This window comes from Rhinichthys klamathensis, unplaced genomic scaffold (genome assembly GCF_029890125.1).
Source record: "Rhinichthys klamathensis goyatoka isolate OS25496 unplaced genomic scaffold, OSU_Roscu_1.1 h1tg000750l_1, whole genome shotgun sequence".
Classification (NCBI taxonomy): domain Eukaryota; kingdom Metazoa; phylum Chordata; class Actinopteri; order Cypriniformes; family Leuciscidae; genus Rhinichthys; species Rhinichthys klamathensis.
The window spans coordinates 37,155-57,628 of NW_026607158.1; the positions used below are offsets into that span (position 1 = coordinate 37,155).

General features: G+C 38.6%; 1 protein-coding gene across 2 annotated transcripts in view; it reads right to left on the reverse strand.

The window, feature by feature from the left end:
- The window catches only part of jade2 (jade family PHD finger 2), an 89,445-nt gene that overhangs the window by 6,325 nt on the left and 62,646 nt on the right, over positions 1-20,474 (reverse strand). For both annotated transcript variants that reach the window (XM_056242746.1, XM_056242745.1), the window contains exons 9-10: positions 19,905-20,399; positions 15,806-15,923 (exon numbers count right to left, since the gene is read on the reverse strand). In XM_056242746.1, the coding sequence (XP_056098721.1) occupies positions 15,806-15,923; positions 19,905-20,399 (613 nt within the window). The remainder of the gene's footprint in view (positions 1-15,805; positions 15,924-19,904; positions 20,400-20,474) is intronic.

Here is a 20,474-nt window from a genome sequence, read left to right on the forward strand (position 1 = left end):
CGGCTAGTTGTTCTTCTATGGTGTTTTTAAACCGCAGGCAAACGCTGCTTGTGTAAGTGTTCTTTAGCTGATGATTTCTGCTCATGATATTCATTTACATGTTTTGCAATAAGACTAAAAGTGAACGATATCCAAGTTTTTTTTTACCTTATTGGAATCGAAATTAGAAATCGATAAGAATTGTGTTCTATAAGCAGAATCGGAATCGTTAAAATTCAACCAATATCCAACCATAGCTAGATTATGTCCATTACCTGTCTAGCGCCGTATGGTCATGCAGAAATATAATAAAATAATGGTTTGTATTTTTAAGAGCATCTATCACGTTTCGTTATGTGCAGTGAGCTGGCTCGCCTGATTCAAGTTTCTCGCTGGTTTTGACAGTGCATTGTGGGACTTTTTAGGGAGCGAACGTTTCAGTGCACTGGAAGGATTCTGCGATTGAGACGACCTTTAAAATGGCCGACTCCCTGATCAGTGCCCTGACTAGTGAACTAGGGAGCTGACTGATACACACCCAAATTATACATCCAGTGCTTCTAAATCTCAAACCTGTCACCACACACTCGAGTGTTCCCCTAATCTAACGCCTGGTTTAGATCATCAGCTCATTAGTGGAGACTAAGACCTGGGGCTGGTTGCATAAACATAGCTATTATGTTAATACAGTGTCTAAAGTTCTAGTGTGACCCACTATCAGTTAGTCTGGGGCAGCCAGTCGGTATCAAATTAGGCTAATCTAAGTTTTTATGTAGCTGACTTAAACTATGAACTATGACTATGAAAAAAAAAACTATGATTCTTTTGAATTAGAATTTTTTTTCAAAAAAAGTTTGCGTATTACGATTTCTAAGGATTGTTATCGTTATACCATTTTTTTTTTAATGAGGGGTTTAAGGGAGTGCTTGGGTAATAGTAAACAACCTTTATGGTTAGGACTCCACCACAGCATGCAATATGTCTCCAGAACAGGTTTGAGAAGCACTGAGTTAGATGAGAAGATCAGAGAACACCAGACCTTACATCAACAGGCCACAAGAGGGCGCACGGCAGAACTCAAACACAAACAGCAACCGGCTTTATTGCTCATTGCAGAGAACAAACCTGGCTGTCAACAAGTGCATTTCATTTAATAAAAATATTCTTTAAATTTAGTCAGTGTTCATTCCATATTAGTCAATTTTACTAATAAATAAAATGGGATCTAATATTAGTCTATAAACATTTTAGTTGACAAAACAAATTTTACACCAAATATTTAATCATTTTGCGTATTTAAACACATATCAACATTCACAGTAAAACATGTGAAAACTGTCATGCTGATCTCCTGGATTATTAATACTATAATGAGTACAATACTACGAAAAACAAGGTTTATATTTCAGTTATTCATTGTCCATGTTTTAGTCCATTGTAACTGAAAGCTCAATCACAACCTGATTTACACATTTTGCACAACACTGCGTTCATATCTGATTAAAATATGTGAAAAGTGCACATATTCATACTTGTAAAAGAGCAATTATGTGTCACAATTTCCTATATGTCCACTCTTATTTTGATACTCTTTTGTCTTGTTTTGCCTGTGTTCAGTTCCTGTGTTTTAGTTTCAGTTTCCATTGGGTCTTGTTAGTTGCTTGCCATAGTTATTTGTTGTTTCATTGATTAGTCTCACCTGTTACTCATCATCTTATGTATTTAAACCCTCAGTTGTCTTCCGTTCTTTGTCTTGTGTTAAAGTTTTGTGCTGGTGTTTCTTAGTATCGTTCCTGACGTTTATTCAATTCTTCTGCTTCAAGCCTTAGTTTGGATTATCAAGTCTAGCCAGTGTGTGACATTATGAAAATTAATTCTCAGAGATTATACTTAAGTATGTATTTAATGAATGAAACCTTTAACGTCCAAAGACTAATGTGAGAGCATGGCACTTTTATTGTCATGAAATGATATAATGGTGAATCATTTTCTCATCAGTAGATATCTTTAGGTATGATTTTTAGTTTAAACAGCCAAAATATTTACACTGTAATGCCGATATTTTTGAGTATCTAAGCTAAACCTGGGCTTCCAACTTTGGTTTCCTGGTCTGACTGAGATTTTGATGGCATGGGCTGAAACGGTTAACTTTCCCTATCGTCTACATTGACTAGCTAGATACCTAATATTGCCAGACAGATTTCTTACCGGCTAATTCACTTATTTTTAAAAATTACAATTATTTATGGAAAATATAGTATGAAATATACTGCATCAAGTTTGTTAGTCCACAGTTGTAAGGCAGAAAGAGTTTAACTTTTTTTTTTTCGGCACTCTCTCCTTCCAATAATTACAAGAAACCTCGGTTACTCATTTATAAAAATTACTCTTTAGAACTAGCACTGATGGCTTGGGCTGTTTCTAAGCAGGACACCAGGAATACCCAGGTATCCCTAGAATAATCTACCAGGAAAATAAACCCTAATTTCATGAACACAGACACAATCAGCCACCAAACGTCACGCAGCGCGTCCATGTCTCACTGCAGTAAATCTCTGCACCAGTTGATGATAGTTGCTCGCGTGGGATGTTGTCAAGAGGGTTTGTCTGTTTACATGTGCACCAATGATATGATTATTTGTAATAATTAGTGGGACTCAACTGAAATAAGATGTTTACATTGGGGGCGGCAGTGGTTCATGTGGGTTGTCTAAAAACCGGAAGGTTGGTGGTTCAATCCTCGGTTCCACCTGACCAAGTGTCGAGGTGTCCATGAGCAAGACACCTAACCCCAGCTGCTCCCGACGAGCTGGATGGCGCCTTGCATGGCTGCCGTCGCCCGTCGGTGTATGAATGAGTGAGTGAATGGGTGAATGTGAGGCAAATTGTAAAGCGCTTTGGTGGCCATTGGGTCTGTGAAAGCGCTATATAAATGCAGTCCATTTACCATTTACATCATAAGCAAACCTCTTCACGTCTATTTACATGCAGTTTTCCATGAATGCAATTATTATTAAGAACTATTTACATGTACTTTGATGCACAACATAAAAAGTTGATCTCAAATGCAATCTGTGTTGCACTTAACTCAAGTTGTTTATCTTTTTCATATTACTTTAATATATATTCATATACAGTACCTGTTGTTTTTCATTTTTGATATTGCTTTTCCGTTTCGGTTTAATCTTGAACCAATTGCCAAAGTTAAACAGTTTTTACAAACACACCCTTTTGAGCCCTTTTTACAGCTGGTATTAAGATGTATTTTGGTAGATCGGATCACAAATGGACGACACTAAATACAGGTGTAAACGGGTCAAAAATCGCATTCGATGCGTTTTTAATTCCCTCTGGAAGTGGTGAAAGTGGACGAGCTCAAAACGTTTAAGACACGTTTACATCTGTATTCAGTGTCGTCCACTCGTGATCCGATCTACCTTTTTATTCTTGTTTTGTGTAATTATGACAATTGATCCCATGTGTTTTTTGTATTATTTGTCTTTTTAGTTATTCACTGTACAGCACTTTGGTCAGTTTTATGCGGTGTGTAAATGTGCTTTATAAATTAAAGGTGCTATATGTATTTTTTAGCGGCCTCTATCGGTGATGTTTCAGATTGCAACCATTTTTTACAAGAACGCTCGTGCCCGAACACAAAAGCGAGCACTCATGGTACCGGCCACACTGAGACTTTCAACACACCGGAGAAAGCATCACACAACATGCTGGAAACTTGTGTACTCCCACTGCAACGTTACAATAATAGGCTACTTTTATCAGCTTGACGTTGAACTAACGCTCCATGCTCGTACCATGATAACGTTACATTTGTGGTGTTATCTAGCATAAAGCATTTCACTAACTATTCGTGTATCTTTCACGATGTATCATTTTATAATGCTGCCAGCTTGAAAAGTATCCTGACAATGACTGAAGCCTGGAGATACCTAAAGGTTCATTTATTAAATTTTTTAATATAGGTTATTAACATGAATAGAATAACAACGTAAACTTTGTCCTCGCTAAGCACTCGCTTATCATATAAATTTGAAACACAAAAAAAGTTACGGACTGCAGCTTTAAAATAATTGAATTTCGGTAGCAACAGTGACATATCACATATCTGAAGAGGTATAGCCTATTAGAGCTGCACGATTCTGGATAAATTGAGAATCATAATCATTTTATTTAAAATAGAGATCACGATTCTGAAATGACAACTAAACAAAATAACACGTAATTTACAGGAGGTTCTGACAAAATGAGTGAGTGAATGGTTCAATGACTCATTTAATTACTGGATGAATCTGCATTTTTGAACAGATCTCTTGAATGAATGATTCAATGACAAATACATTTGTTTCACTTGTCGCCACCTACTGGTGTAACAATGCAATCTTTATTTGAAGCATCAAGTAGCTTTTAAAGGTGATTTACACTATTTTGATCACTACTGTAGACATCAGTGTGCATATACACTACCGTTCAAAAGTTTGGGGTCAGTGAGAATTTTATTTTTATTTTTTGGAGGAAAGAAATCAATACTTTTATTTATCAAGGACAGTAAAGACATTTATAATGTTACAAAAGATTCTATTTCAAACAAATGCTGTTCTTTTGAACTTCCTATTCATCAAAGAATCCAAAAAAAACAACAAAAAAACTGTACAACTGACAGACCAACAACTGTTTCAACATTGATATTAATAATAAATGTTTCTTGAGCATCAAATCCTCATATTATACTGATTTGTGAAGGATCATTTGACACTGAAGACACTGACACTGGTGATGCTGAAAATTCAGCTTTGATCACAGGAATAAATTACACTTTACTATATATTCACACAGAAAACAGCTGATTTACACTGGAATAATATTTAATACTATAACTGATTTTTGTTGTATTTTTAATCAAATAAGCGCAGCCATGGTTAGCAGAAGAGAATTCTTTTAAAAGTATTTAAAATCGTACCGACCCCAAACTTTTGAACGGTAGTGTATATCAGAACTATAAACTTGTATTACATTACTTACACACTAAATGACTTGCTTCCAAACTAAATCCAGTTGTCAGTTCACCTTTTAGTCCTCAATCCTCTTCTGTACACACACAGTTCAGTAATTTAAAGAAGTGACCACCACTTTCTACATCCGAATGAAAAATGCAGATAGTGACAAATCACATTTACAAAAATCCTCCGCAGTGTGTACAGAACCAAACTGATCAACTAGTTGTTAATGAGGTATTTCAACCTGCATCAGAGACGTTTCTCTCTTCTGTTTGTGCGGTGCAAGAAAACCACAGTGGAAGAACTACGAGCCTCGACTTGTGTTGCCAGATCTGGCTAGAAAAAGCCAACAACAAGCCCATAAAAAAGGGAAATAAATCAAAATGCTTTGATGAAAATAATACTAAAATACTAAATACTAAAATATCATGACCCGCACCTCCTCATGAGCTTTATGAGCCAAGCACAAAAGCGCTTATAATAAGTGGACATGGCAACACTGCAAGAACGCGCTCCGCCTCCGTTGACTGCATTAGTCAAAATTCTCGAACAAGTTTTTTATTGCTGTAATATTACTCTGGCCAGAATAGTGTCAGTCCTAAACTTTACAGTGTGCATGCGGCCACCGTGTGGTTTAAAACACAGTTCATGAAATTGTTTCATATACATACACATGACAACTGCTGTCTCTGGGTCAGCGCCAACATAGACCACGATGTTAATGTGTGGGTGTTTAAATCGAGATCGCGATCTTTAAATGATTAATTGTGCAGCTCCATAGCCTACACAGAAAGTTCACTATTAAGATCAAATAAAGTTCAAAAACATTAACTAAGCACTGGTTTTACATGTCTGAAATGATTTAGAGGAAGAAATGTGAGTAAAAAGTGCAAACAGGGTTGCAAAAAAAAAAAAAAAAAAAAAGTTTTAGGCTTTAAGACATTTTTTTCCTAATTTCTTGGCTCATGTGACTACACTGTATCCGGACCAGTATACTCCTGTATACACTGCTGAAATGCGGACGATTCCGCTTCAATAATATGTGAGCAGCAAGTCTGTGAAAGTTTGTAGTTTTGAGAAAATGTTCATGCGTGGTTCGTTAAAAAAACTATTTTTTAAGTCCCTGAAATAAGGCCATAAAACATACCGAACAAGACTTTTGAGAACTGGATCTTGTAGCCTAGAGATTTAACAATATATTGATTTAAATAAATGTTTGTGTTGCGAGGGAGTGTCGATGGCCATGAATCGATGTGATTCACAACTGGGAAGACAACGACCCTCCCCGAATGGCCCAATCAAGGTAAATGTGACCGTGAGGAACCAAAGAAAGAAGGTGAGAAGATTAAAATAATGGGTTTTTTTCCCCTTGTTTGCAGTTTATTTCAACACAACATAATCAATACACAATGAAGGTCAAAGACACATTATTAAAACACACTAATCTAAACATAGACATTGAACTGTCTAACACCTTTGTGCCATTCCTGGAAACAGTTCCTGTGTGACTGAAGATACAAGTAAACTATACCTGGTATTTCCAATGTGTCGCTGCTTCTTTTGCACTGAAGAAAAAAAAACTGGCCCACCATCAGTAGTCAGTGATTCACCGTGTTCATGTAAAATACTAGTTCAATTGAGTTGAAAAACAGGCTGATGTTGGTACAGCGCTGTCATAGAAAGAGGCTTGTGTGAGAGTTCGAGTCTGCAGGACTCGTCAGTAGTGTCTATCGGGTCCCTGTGTTAACAACAAAGAAAGAAAAAGAAAAAAGAAATAAAAAAGGCGTGTGAGCATGCTGATATTAGGATAAACCAGATTATTGCATTAGTAATCACTATTAATATTACCCTCTCATAACAAAAACATGATTTTTGCAGTCAAAGAGGCACGCATGCTTTGTATTTATTATCATACATAAACAAATTAGAATATGGGCAAAAGTTAATTTATTTCAGTAATTCAACTTAAAAGGTGAAACTAATATATTATATAGACTCATTACATGCAAAGTGAGATATTCCAAGCCTTTATTTGTTATAATTGTGATGATTATGGCTTACAGCTTATGAAAAACTTTTCACAATATTCTAATTTTGAATTTGGGGTTTTCATAAGCTGTAAGCCATAATCATCACAATTATAACAAATAAAGGCTTGGAATATCTCACTTTGCATGTAATGAGTCTATATAATATATTAGTTTCACCTTTTAAGTTGAATTACTGAAATAAATGAACTTTTGCACCATATTCTAGTTTTTCGAGTTTCACCTGTACAGTACAAATGTCATTTTATATTTTAGAAATTATTATCATCACGTTATAAAAGTGATATTTGCAAACAGTATTTCACAGAAAACATTCTTAGACTTTAACATTCATCATATTACAGAGTAAACAAATTAATTTTATATCGTATTATGTTTTATATTAGAGCAAAAGAAACCGCTTTATAGGTCATTAGATGCAATGAAAGGTTGCTTATATTTTACATTTCAAAGTTTAACTCGATTTCACACATTTCAATCTGGCGATGTAATAAAAAGGAAAGGGAAATACCCAAATAGTAAAATGCGTAAAGGTTTATGTAAAAATAACACGCTAACTAATGTGAAAATGAATCACTTACTCGTCAGAAAAGATTTCCTCCGCTGAGTCAAGCCGCGCATCGCACTCTTCTTCTTCTGAGGTAAACAGGGCTCATTCCTCACAGCGTCTTCTTCCAAACCCGATGAACAGCAGAGGAATCTGGTGAAGCGTGACGCTCTGTTTACTGAGGTGGCGGCGCGCTCGCGTGGACGATTACCGTGGGTGGGTGTGGCCACATTAATAATAATGAGCAGAGACTTGAGAAACTCTAGTTGGGTTCATGCGGACTACATAAACTGATAATATTTGTTGTCGATTTCACTTCATTTAAAAGTATAAGCATTGTGTGTGTATGTGTCATGTTTTTGTCTGATGTTTGTTTGATTGTTGGTTTGCTGTGTTTCGATTTTTACATAATAGTATTTCTTACTAAATGTATTGCAATTTTTATATTGTTATGTGAACATGTAATTTTACTCTCTTTTAGGGTGACCTTTACCATCCGTCTAGGGACTGCAGATGAAAAATAGCCTTTTGGCTAATTCTGGCATAGTGACAGAAATGATTATTAATATACACTGTCCCTGTAATAAATAAAAATTCTCGTGTGTGTGTGGCAAGTATTCGCTGAGTTTCGGTTCACATTTGTGACGCATTTCAGAAAGAAGATCACGGAGACCGAGACAGCAGAAAGCACACCCGGTTTGCTTTCTTTATTTTAAGTTTTGTTGTTATTGTGAGTGTACACAAATAAAAATAGACCCTTTACAGTTTCGAATGATCTTATCTGTATGACCAGAAATTATTTTATTTTAAGTTCTTTCCGCTGGTATTAGGAAAAAATGCAAGTGATCCCGTCAGTGCCTATGTAAACAGTGCTCAACTCAGTGTACTATAACAATAGTAAACGCATGACAGCATGTATCAGTGCTTAGCGAAAGATTGGATGTAATGTGACACGTCTAATGACTGCCTGAAACATGTAAATACTGTTCAGACACAGAAGTAGCGCAGCTGCTGTGTTTCTGGGGTAAAGGCCGCACTTCTGCTGCTCCATCAGCGCCATCTACTGTCAGGGAGCCGATGTGCGCTTTCATTCACTCGTTCGCCATGTGCTTTTCATCAGTGTTGGGGTGTCTACATCAGCGCGGATGCCTTTTTGACGTAGCACACACGCTATGTTGCAAATATTAACCGCTTGATGGAAAAGTAATCTAAAAAAAGCACTGCTGTCATTAGTTGCTTCCAACCATCTCCGAAACTGGTCATCTTTTTGATGAACAGCATCAAAAATTAATTCATCACATTTATATAGCGCTTTTCTGGACACTCAAAGCGCTTCACATAGAAGGGGGAATCTCCTCAACCACCACCAATGTGCAGCATCCACCTGGATGATGCGACGGCAGCCATAGTGCGCCAGAACGCCCACCACACACCAGCTTACTGGTGGAGAGGAGACAGAGTCATGAAGCCAATTGGTATGGGGATGATTAGGAGGCCATGATGGACAGAGGCCACTGGGCAAATTTGGCAAGGATGCCGGGGTTACACCCCTATTTTTTCGAAAGACATCCTGGGATTTTTTGTGACCACAGAGAGTCAGGACCTCGGTTTAACGTCTCATCCGAAGGACGGTGCTCGATTGACAGTATAGTGTCCCCATTACTATACTGGGGCGTTAGGACCCACACAGACCACAGGGTGAGCACCCCCTGCTGGCCTCATCCAGGTACTAACCAGGCTCAGCCCTGCTTAGCTTCAGTGGGCAACCAGTCTTGGGCTACAGGGTGATATGGCTGCTGGTAAATACATTTGGTCCAAAAATAACCAAAACTAGGACTTTATCCAGCATTGTATTGTCTTCCGGTTCTGTTGTGGATCCGCGTTCAGTGCCGCCGCTGACGTAAGACGCTGCTGACGTGTGTCTGGTACGCCCGAGCTTTGTTTACAGTCTGAGGGAGACGCACGCTGGAAACTAAACAATCTTCGCAAACATGTCTAATGATTTCCACACAGAGGAAGACTTGCATTTTTTTGCCCAGCCATATTTATTTGAACCCGAATACACGGACGCACCAGACACACGTCAGCGGCGTCACTGCGGACTCGTGCTACACACCCCACGGCCGCATTTACACTGCAGTTCTTCATGCGCAACTCTGATGTTCAACTATATCAGATTTTTTTTCTTCTTTTAAAAGTGACCCATATCTGATATCTGCATGTACACTACACTTGGCGAAACTAACAAAAAAACAACATTATGATATCAAGAAATCATTTTCATTGTGTTTAATTCATTGACATGGAATTCATAGAAACATTTTTAATACAATGGTTTAATTTTTATATCAAAAACATTATATAGTACAAATTCTTCAAGACAGTGATTATGTACACAGATCCGCTATTAGTGTTAGTGTGTGCTAACGGTCTCGAGTAGAAGCTTTCTTTGGCGTGTTAGCGCTTCTGGGTTCGGATCTGCCCTCGTATGTTTTTGTTTCCTCATTAAAACCAAATGTGTTCATCAGAGATCGTACATCAGGACCAGGGACATGTGTGTGTGCAATTTATTTTGTGATTTCACAGGAATGAAGAGAGTCTCCACGACGGCACTGAAAGCGAGTCGCTGCCACTGATTCAAAAGCAACAGATTTCAGCGCCAGATCACCTCTGATTTGACACAAGCGAACGACATTAATACTCTGCTAGTCAACAGAGATGTTTAATTTGTTATAGATACAGGCGAAACTCGAAAAATTAGAATATCGTGCAAAAGTTCAGTAATTCAACTTAAAAGGTGAAACTAATATATTATATAGACTCATTACATGCAAAGTGAGATATTTCAAGCCTTTATTTGTTATAATGTTGATGATTATGGCTTACAGCTTATGAAAACCCCAAATTCAAAATTAGAATATTGCAGAGGTGGGAGTAAGTCACTAAATGCAAGTCTCAAGTCAAGTCCAAGTCTTAACATTGCAAGTCAAAGTCAAGTCAAGTCATTCTGTTGTAAGGGTCAAGTCAAGTCATACTCTTTGCCAAGTCAAGTCAAGTCAAGTCAAGTCAAGTCGCAAATTAGTCATCAAGTCATACCAAGTCGCACACAGGCTAGTTTTACACATTTTTTAACTCTGGGAATTTTATTACTTATTTAGACACAGAGGGCTGATGGGTTACAAAAATAAATAAATTAACTTGTGTGTAATAAATAAATTAGCATTAAAGGGACATTGTGTAGGAATTACTCCCATCTAGCGGTGAAATTGTATTTTGCATTCAAACGAATTGTGCTCTCCAGCGCCTCGCTTTTTCAAATGTGTATTGCATCTACGGTAGCCGTTATGTACCAAAAAGCTATTGACAGGACGTCTTCTAATAGCACTTCGTCGAGTTTTCCTTTGGGTGAACAGGTTTGTTATTTCAAACAAACTGCAACTTTACAGTATGAATTACTGACTGTGAAAAACATGAACCATTGTAATTAGTATTTATGCTTATTTATTCGTTATATTTTCTTAAGTACGTGCATTGTTAGATTAGATATCATCATCATCATCATCATCATCATCATCAGATGATTCAACAGTAGAGGGAGAGGACAGAGAGGCAGTGGATCAGAAGAACGTTTCCACTGTCAGGCCAGAAGCTCCGCGGTGCTTCAATAAAACACGCCCGTGTTATCAGAAAACTAATCAGAAAGAAATGGAAACAGCATTGCAAAACAAATATGATAAAAGCGACCGTTTGCTGGCATTTTTGTTGTTTACTTGACTATTTAAAACCCAAGCATCGATGTTTTACCAGGTGTACAATAAAAGGCGATACATTGATCATGAATTAATGTATGTCAAAATTGCACATTAGTCACACAGAAATAAATTACCGTTAGGTTTCACAAAAGAAATAGGACACACTTACTTCAATCGCGTCTGTTTCTGTTTATTTGGTAGTAACAGGACATATATCACATTTAAAAAGAATGATAATTTCTACAAATATATGCCACCAATAATACGACCTGAGGAGCTTTAGCACTCTCTCGACTCCCAGTAGGCTAACGTTACAGATATTTTCAGTCAGAGAAACAGAGGAAGCTCCCGGGAAAAAAAATGTGCTTTATTTTATGATAGTCCGGTATAAAGAGACGAGACGTAGGCTATCTGACAGATAAAATAAAAACATTATTGTGATAACCTTTATGATTGGTCTGATTTCTTCAAACGTTCACTATGTTTTTTTTACTATGCGTATCTTCAAGCGTTTATTTTGTTTACTATGGTAACGTTAATGGTTAGCGTGCAATATAGTCTTTTACTCGCGTATAAATATTTCTACCTTATATGGTGATCAGAATCCACATCGGATCACAAACAAAAGGCATTCAAACGTGAGTTACATTATTTTAAAAGTAGCCTATTTACTGCTGACAGAATCACCCGGCGCTGTCGTCTAGTAGAGGTGGACGACGAGGAAGAGGAGGAGAGCGAGAGTCAATACCACGACGACAAAGATGCCCGCGGCAGCTACAAGAGACGATCTTGATAGAATTGAAAGTTTCCAAGGCAGAGAAGAGAAGCAATGCAGCCTTTTAAACTTGCCGGGGCAGTGACCAGCGCCTCTCAGCTCTGCTCCTCCGGTTCTGCTGCTTTCAGTTACATGACGCTGGCTCTGAACGAAAACGCGTTGTGGAAACGCGTTTGGTTGGTACTTTTTGACCCTCTCTGCTATTATAGTTTTTCAAGATGGCGGAACGACATGGAAGCCTCCGTGAACCTACCCGTCCCATGTACATAAAGATAATAAATTCTTAATTTACGAGGATAAGTCAGATAATTTGCAGAGGTATTTGTACACCATTGAGGACATATTTAAGAATAAAAATATTGATTTCAGATAATAAAATACCTAAAAACCTACACAGTGTCCCTTTAAGAAGCACTTTAAATGCTCTAAAATAAAAATAAATTAAATGAACACAAGTAAACAAGAATTAATACAACTTTTCTTATCTTGTAAAGAAAAACTAAAAAGATATTGCATTCTAAATTAGTACTGTATGCCAAAGTTTGTAGGCTATGTTCTTACTCTAAACATCCAGGTGATTTGATCCCATAACACAAAATATTATATGGAAATTTTAAGAAAACAAATCTAATAATTTAAATGATTTAAACCCGACTATTTTTTAATACGTGGGTCGTTATAACTGACATTCTCAACTACTTTCTTTCTTACTTTCTCCCGCCCGCAACATTTATGTTTTGTCCCGCTCCCACCCGCAAAAATACTTTTTTCCCTGTACCTCCAAATAGTTTTAAGTTAGCCTACGTGTCGCCCACATACACATCAGCATAAATGCTCCTGATAAATTATTTGTTATTAAAGCATTAACACACAAACCACTTTTAGACATAAAAGCAAGCAGCTCCTGCGTCCATGGTTTGGCATGACTGCGCGCCCTAATTCCTAAAAAGCTGACATCAGTTCATCGCGATCTCACACATCTCTGTTATTATCAATGAAGCGTTCATAATATATACACTTTGTTTGTTATAGTTCGAGGATTTGCCAGCATACAGAATTCAGCACTGAACAAGAGGTCTGTTTTGAGCGGTGAGGGGAGTCTATCGTAAATGCTTCTGATTGGCCATTATTGCGTTTAAGAAATCAACACGTATGTCTGTGATTGGCTACATCGCTCAACGCTGCAGACATGTTAGAAATAGAAACATCTGGCCTGTAAATCGTTTCTATTTTGTTTTAGTTGTTCTTATTGCTTTTCTGCAACAGTTGAATAAAAATGTATTAGTTTTTATGTTTTATTCATAGATATTTCTAGTTTGCGGGAGTCCCGCGAATCGTTTTATTCTCCCTCAACCCGAACACACAGAGTGAGTGCATTACCGCCCGCGCTCCCTCCTATGACGAATAAAAAATACACAATAATTGAATTTTTTTTTTTTCCACAAGTCATTTCAAGTAAATAGGCACAAGTCCGAGTCAAGTCTAAAGTCACAAGGAGCAAGTCTAAAGTCAAGTCGAGTCTTTTCAGAGATCTAGTCAAGTAAGTCTCAAGTCCAGAAAATAGCGACTCGAGTCAAGTCATATGACTTGAGTCTCCCACCTCTGAAATATTGTGAAAAGTTTTCAAAGCTGTAAGCCATAATCATCACAATTATAACAAATAAAGGCTTGAAATATCTCACTTTGCATGTAATGAGTCTATATAATATATTACTTTCACCTTTTAAGTTGAATTACTGAACTTTTGCATGATATTCTAATTTTTCGAGTTTCGCCTGTATATCTGTGCCACGAAATGTTTCAAAAAGTCACTTTTTTCAATGACGTACGACTCGCATTGACGGGAATATATCCGATCTGTCCGCTTACACATGCACGTATCCGATTCATATCAGATTTATTTCCACATGTAAATAAGGCCTGAAACCGATCTGAGAATGGCGGAATCCATGTGCTGTTGTCCTGCGTACACGTTCGAGGGGCGTATCTGATCTGGGTCACATGGGAGGGAATTGGGTCACTTGAACAACGCAGTGTAAATGCGGCCTAAAAGCATATATGTAGGACTTTTTAGTGGCGTTAAAATCATGGGATTCTAATCTGAGACTTTCAGGATTTTCTAATGCCCCGCGGGAACCCTGGCAAAATGTAAAGCGGTCACTAACATGGGAATGCATGCTCGTACTCTTGGTGATGTCACTGGGATAGTTCCTCTTCAGGAGATGGAAAATGTCTGTTGTGTCGCCCAACCGTCAGTCGACATTTTGTTTAGCAGACCGTCTGGGCCGGATCACACAGAACTAGGGCTGTCACTTTACGTTCGAAAATCGATTACACAATCGATCGGACCAACTTACACAAGTTTCGAAAACGAAAATAGGGAATCGGTTTTAACGGCCTTTTTCTTTTCTTTTTTTTTTTTACCAAAAATGTGTTTTAGGTGGACAGATCAATACAGCACACAGAACATGTAGGATGCTGGAAAATAACAATGTCTTTTCTGTTCACCAAATGCTTTTTAACATTCGCTATTGCTTCAATGCAAGTGAACAAGCGCGCCGTTATTTGTTGCGTAGTGACGTATGTGTGTGTGTGTGTTCAAGTAAGCCAAAAATGTGCAGATTCTGCAATACGCTGTATTTAATATATCATGAGGATCATGAGTTGCGTATTTGCGCTAAATCCGCGCAGATTTGTCTTACACGAACTTCCCCAGCAAAGTGAGTAAACACAGAAACACGCCAGATTGGCTCGTGATTTGACAGCGTTTCCCGCCAAAGCTCATTTGTACCGCATCTGGCGGGTCGAGGGAGTTAATCTCAATCCCTGAATGTTGCGCTCCTGTTTGACATTGTGCTGAAACTTCACGCCAATAAATCATCAGTAATATTGCTGACTTGTGCGTCTCAAGCGCCCTCTTTACGCTCGTCCTTATGCCTGTTAGGTGGCCGTGGATTTGCCTGTATTTGGTGTTGAAAATGGAAACGTCTTTAAAAATGGATTTTACAATCGATTCACTAAACACTTATGTCTCAAATCGAACAGGATTTTTTCACAAAAGTGACAGCCCTACACAGAACGTGTTTTTTCAAAGCCTGCGCTACTTTTCCACTGGTTCTCTATGTAAACGTGCTAGATGGATGTGTTTCGCGTCTTTCGTAGCGTCGCATGCATGGCACGGCATTATAAAAACACGTTAAAAGAAGCTAAATCTTCATCTCGTGTTTCCGCAAAATCACGTTGTGTAATGCATTCTTACCTTTTTTTCAACAATTTCCTCCGCTTTGGAGGGCAACGCAAGTGTGTGTCCCTCGTCGGCTCTTTGGAGACTGACTGGATGTGGTCACGTTTATCTCTGATGTGTGATAGACTGGTAGGTTAATCCATTTAGAGTAAAAATGCCCAGAGCTTATCAACATAAATGATCGCAATCTCGATATCGCTAATCGCCCAGCCGTAGTTTGAGCACCTTCTTTCACCGACCATTTGTATAAAAAGGAAAAATAATACACTTTTGACGGGTCATTTTGAACCCTATTTTAGCCGTAAATGACTCCCAAACACTGCTTAAAGCTCTCATAATCTCCTCGCTTTGCTTCATTTCCAGCTTAGATACTGTGCTATCAATTAAAACCGATAGATCAAAATATTAAAAGTAAAACGTAAGAGATTGTTGTGAAGAGTTCCCATACCTCCGACCAGGTCCTTCTCCAAGAGCTGGATCTGCAGGGAGAAGATCTTCTCCTGGAGGTTGCATAAGGAGTGCTTGATCCTCTCTCTGCGTGTGACCATGTAGCACAAGTTTCTGACCTGGAAGAAAACACACCAGTCACTGAGATAGCTATGGCTAGGAGTTAGCATGTGTCTGTAAAACCTCGTGATAATGCTCACATTACATCTGACTCAGTTTGCTATATTCAGCTCCTTTGCTCACATGCAATTTTTTGCCTACAACGACTCCAAATATGAACATTATTTCCTAAATGTTTCTACAAATGATTTATTCTTCGTCATGCATCACGTTTTATAACTCTTAGATCAGTGAGAGCATCTACTCCACCCAGATGCGCTTCTATAGGTTTGGGTATGTTTTGTTTTTTCGATACCGGTGACAAATCGATACTTTTAAAACGGTACAGGTGCCTAAAAACTTAAAAAAAGAGAGCCTCAAAACGATGGTGAATGACATTAAAGAACGTTTTTTAAATTGAAAACAAATAAAAAATTCTTAAAATTGAATATATTAAAATTTTTGATTAACCCTTGTGTTATGTTTCGATTTTCTAGTTGTTGGAAATACTGGTTAACCTTTGTTTTTTTTTTCTTGATATTTTGTGACTTTTTCTCATTTATCATGATGAACATGCATGCAAAGTTTCAACATGCTGATGTGTTTTGACATATACAAACAAAATTACTATTACGTTCGTGATGTTCACGGGTCAATTTGACCCTCATAGGCTGCCATTCAAAAGCAACTGTACAGACACAAAATAAAAACATTTATTTTCTGTATGTAAGGGTACTTCAACTCCAGTTCTAACGTGCAAGTGCATCTAAAAGTGCTCTAACCCTAACCAAACACACTTGAAAAAGCTAAAATCAGTGTTTAGAATTATTTGCAAATTACAGATGAAAATGTTTGTCAGACACAGATAGTAAAATAAGCTCTCATTTCAATATTCAAGATATCTAAAATACCTAGCTTTTAACCAAAACTTTTATGTAGGATTTTCAAAGGCAGCTTCACAGAGCCAAAAAATAAATAAAAAACATTTATTTGATGTATGATTTTGTTATGTTTGGTTTCTCACTTCCCAGTGAGTGAATAATGAAACTAGGGAACTATAGGAAACTAGGGAAAGTTAACTTAGGAAAATTAAAAATGTTCATTATACAGCAAAATTGTATTGTTCAGTTACAATGTTCAAAGCATAAAAAGTAAAAAAATAAAATAGAATAAAAAAAGTAGTAAAAATGTATATGCAAAAGTCAGTATACTGTTTATTTTCCAATTTTGTCAAAAATTGGTTTAAAAAATGAATTAAAAACATTTTTATAAATTATATTTTCAGATATAATGTTTTTGTAATGTTTAACAAATGTTGATATTAAAAGTTTACAGTTTGTATCTAAATCTATGTTGTTTTTCATAGTGTGATTTTTGAGGAATTGTATTAAATCCAATTAGGGTCAATTTGACCCGGTCCATAAGGGGAGTACACAGAATTCGAACAGTGCACAAGGGTTAAGTATATAAATATAAGTTGTCTAAATACAAAACACACCAAATTTACATAACAAATTCACAATAAAACCTAAGCCACCTAACCCAAATACAATAATTCAACACTAAATAAAGGCCTGTTCACACCGGGACGAATTTCGCGCGCGATATTCGCCGACGTTTAACGCCTCGTGACTAAACAATGGGCACCAAAGTGAGTGTGCACACCGACGCGAAAAACGCCACGCATAAAAGCGTCATTTTTTAAAAAACGCCTCGGGTTCGTTTTTTTAGTTTGACGCGCCGCGCCAAAAACTATCCCACCAATGAGATTGGAGCTTTTGCTCTCGTGTCTGGAGCTTCTGAAGTTACAGTAAAACACACCTTGGGGGCGCTCAAACACAAAACGGTCTTGCTGAGCACACACACGTAACGACGAAGAAGATATACGCCAAGTAGCGTCTACACTGCCGGGAAGAAATAAGACGAGGAAGATGCAAGGCCAGATGAATGTAGAGCCGCTGGTCTCGTTGGTGTCGGAACATAAAGAACTATATGACAAACGCGACAGCGACTACAAAAATCTTGATAAAAGAGAACTGTTATGGAGTGGTTTTGCAGAGCAAATGGGCGCCATCTAATGTCAGGGAATGAATTTGTAATCGTCAGCGAAAAAATCGCTTGGGTGTGAACACAAAAAACGCGTTGAAAAACGCTGGCGAATAACGCGCGCCGATATTCATCCCGGTGTGTACGAGCCTTAACACTACAGTACTAATAATAGCAAAGTCTGTATTCGGTATGCAACAAACCAGCTTTAAATTTCAGCAATTCTTTTTACATGTTTTGGCTTCTCTGGCCAAATACGACACATCTATTGACTTACTGCATGTCCTGCTCAAGGTGAGCGTTATTTTAGAACGCATCACTTTAAATGCGTTACGCGAAGCCCATCGTGGAAGAAGAACTCCGTCATGTTTACAACTGTGACATTGAGCTCATCAGGATCAACTGAAGGCTGGATCTTCAAAAGCATGTGAAGTTCGCGGCTCCATTGTTGCAGTAAACTTGCACAACGTTCTTGAATGAATAATTTATTAGATGTACGCCGGTCTGTTATTGTATGGACGTCGACTTTACATTTTCACACCAAACATGACGCGGAACAAATATCGAACTGTGATTGGTTGCGTGTTTTGTCATTTTCGAGACCTTTATAATGATCATGATTCATGTTAGTTGATCTATAACGCACAATGGGCGCCATGTTACTGTGCAGAGAACGGAGTCAGATTTAGGCCTACAACACGTCATCCACTTCTCCCGAAATACATTAAAGTAAGTGGCTGGTGAAGTGTGAGAAGAATAGTTTTATAGTTAACACAATGTGTATCTAAACACGTCATCCATTTATAATTGAAAGGATTGTTATTGCCGCTTCCATAGACATCAGTGTGTATTTGACTAACTATAAATGTTGTTTTGCTAGTTCTAATGTGCATTTAAATGTCTGAAACTTAAAATAAAGCTTGTGTGGTTAAAAGGACTGAATAGTTGTGATGACGTCTCTCTCTGGCTCAGCACCAGCCAACGCAGATTTGAATTTAGAAGTTGATGATCATTACATTAAGCACACCAGTGCGAACGATCAAAAGGGTAAACTAGCGCTCACATGCGGTGATGATGTTTCTTACGTCCGTTTCGGAGAACCAGAGGGCAGATATTTCAACCGACAGCTGGGGCATTTAAAGGGTTAGTTCTCCAAAAATGAAAATTATGTCATTAATGACAGTCTGAGGGAGACGCACACTGGAAACTAAACAATCTTCGCAAAGGATTTCCACACAGAGGAAGACTTGCATTTTTTTGCCCAGATATATTTTTTTGAACCCGAATACATGGACGCACCAGACACACACACACACACACACACCAGACACACGTCAGCAGCGGCACTGAACGCGGATCCACAACAGAACCGGAAGACAATACAATGCTGAATAAAGTCCTAGTTTTGGTTATTTTTGGACCAAAATGTATTTTCGATGCTTCAAAACATTCTTACTAACCCACTGATGTCACATGGACTACTTCGATGATGTCTTTATTTCCTTTCTGGACAAGGACAGTATACCGTACATACATTTACAATGGAGGGACAGAAAGCTCTCGGACTAAATCTAAAATATCTTAAACTGTGTCCCGAAGATGAACGGAGGTCTGACGGGCTTGGGACGACATGAGGGCGAGTCACTAATCACATCATTTTCATTTTTGGGTGAACTAACCCTTTAAGCGGCACCGAAATCTGCGCTTTGCTTCGGTCCGGTTACATCTTTGAGACAGCTGTTAGCTGCGTTATCGCAGCATCGCCTCTGGTTACATGAACGCGTCACCAACGCATCAACACCGAAAACATGGGGATTTTTTGGGGGACAATAGTCGCACAACCTATTCGATATTCTATAATTAAATCAACTAATCGAATGTTCGAAAATCGTGACTCATCCCTAAATAATGCCTGAAACCAATCATTATAGAGCATTGAGAGATGGCACACTCACCCTCTCCAGGTCCTGGCGCAGGTGGGTGAAGAGCTGGAGCCGCCGGTACAGGACGTCCTGCTCCTGCTGGGCCAGATTGTCCACCTCGTCCCTCTTCAGGACCACCAGCGGCTGGTTTAAGTTGGCCTTTCGTCGCAGCTTCCAGTACTGGAAGAGGAAGTCCACGTGAGCATCCGGCAGCGAAAGGCTTTCCGCCACATCCTTGGGATCCACTAATGTGTAGAACTCATCTTCAAGCTCTTGCAGCTTCTGCTTGCGATGGCTGGCTTTCTCCCGCTCGGCCTGCTCCTGCTTCAGGCGGTCCGAGAGCATCCCGGGGAGGTCCAGGCGCGGCTCTGCACTCGCGCCGCTGTTCAAGCGCGAGACACTGCTGTGCTCCAGACAGAACGATTTGAAGCGCACCTCGTCGTTCTCCGCCAGAGTGGTGCGCATCTCCAGCCCGTTGTCGAACGCACAGGTCACGTGGAAGGCCACGGCGCAGGATGGCATGGAGCACTGTGGGAACAGAACGGCATGTGTTTCACGCGTCACAGTCGCTCATCATTTACTCACGCTCGTGTCCTTCCAAAA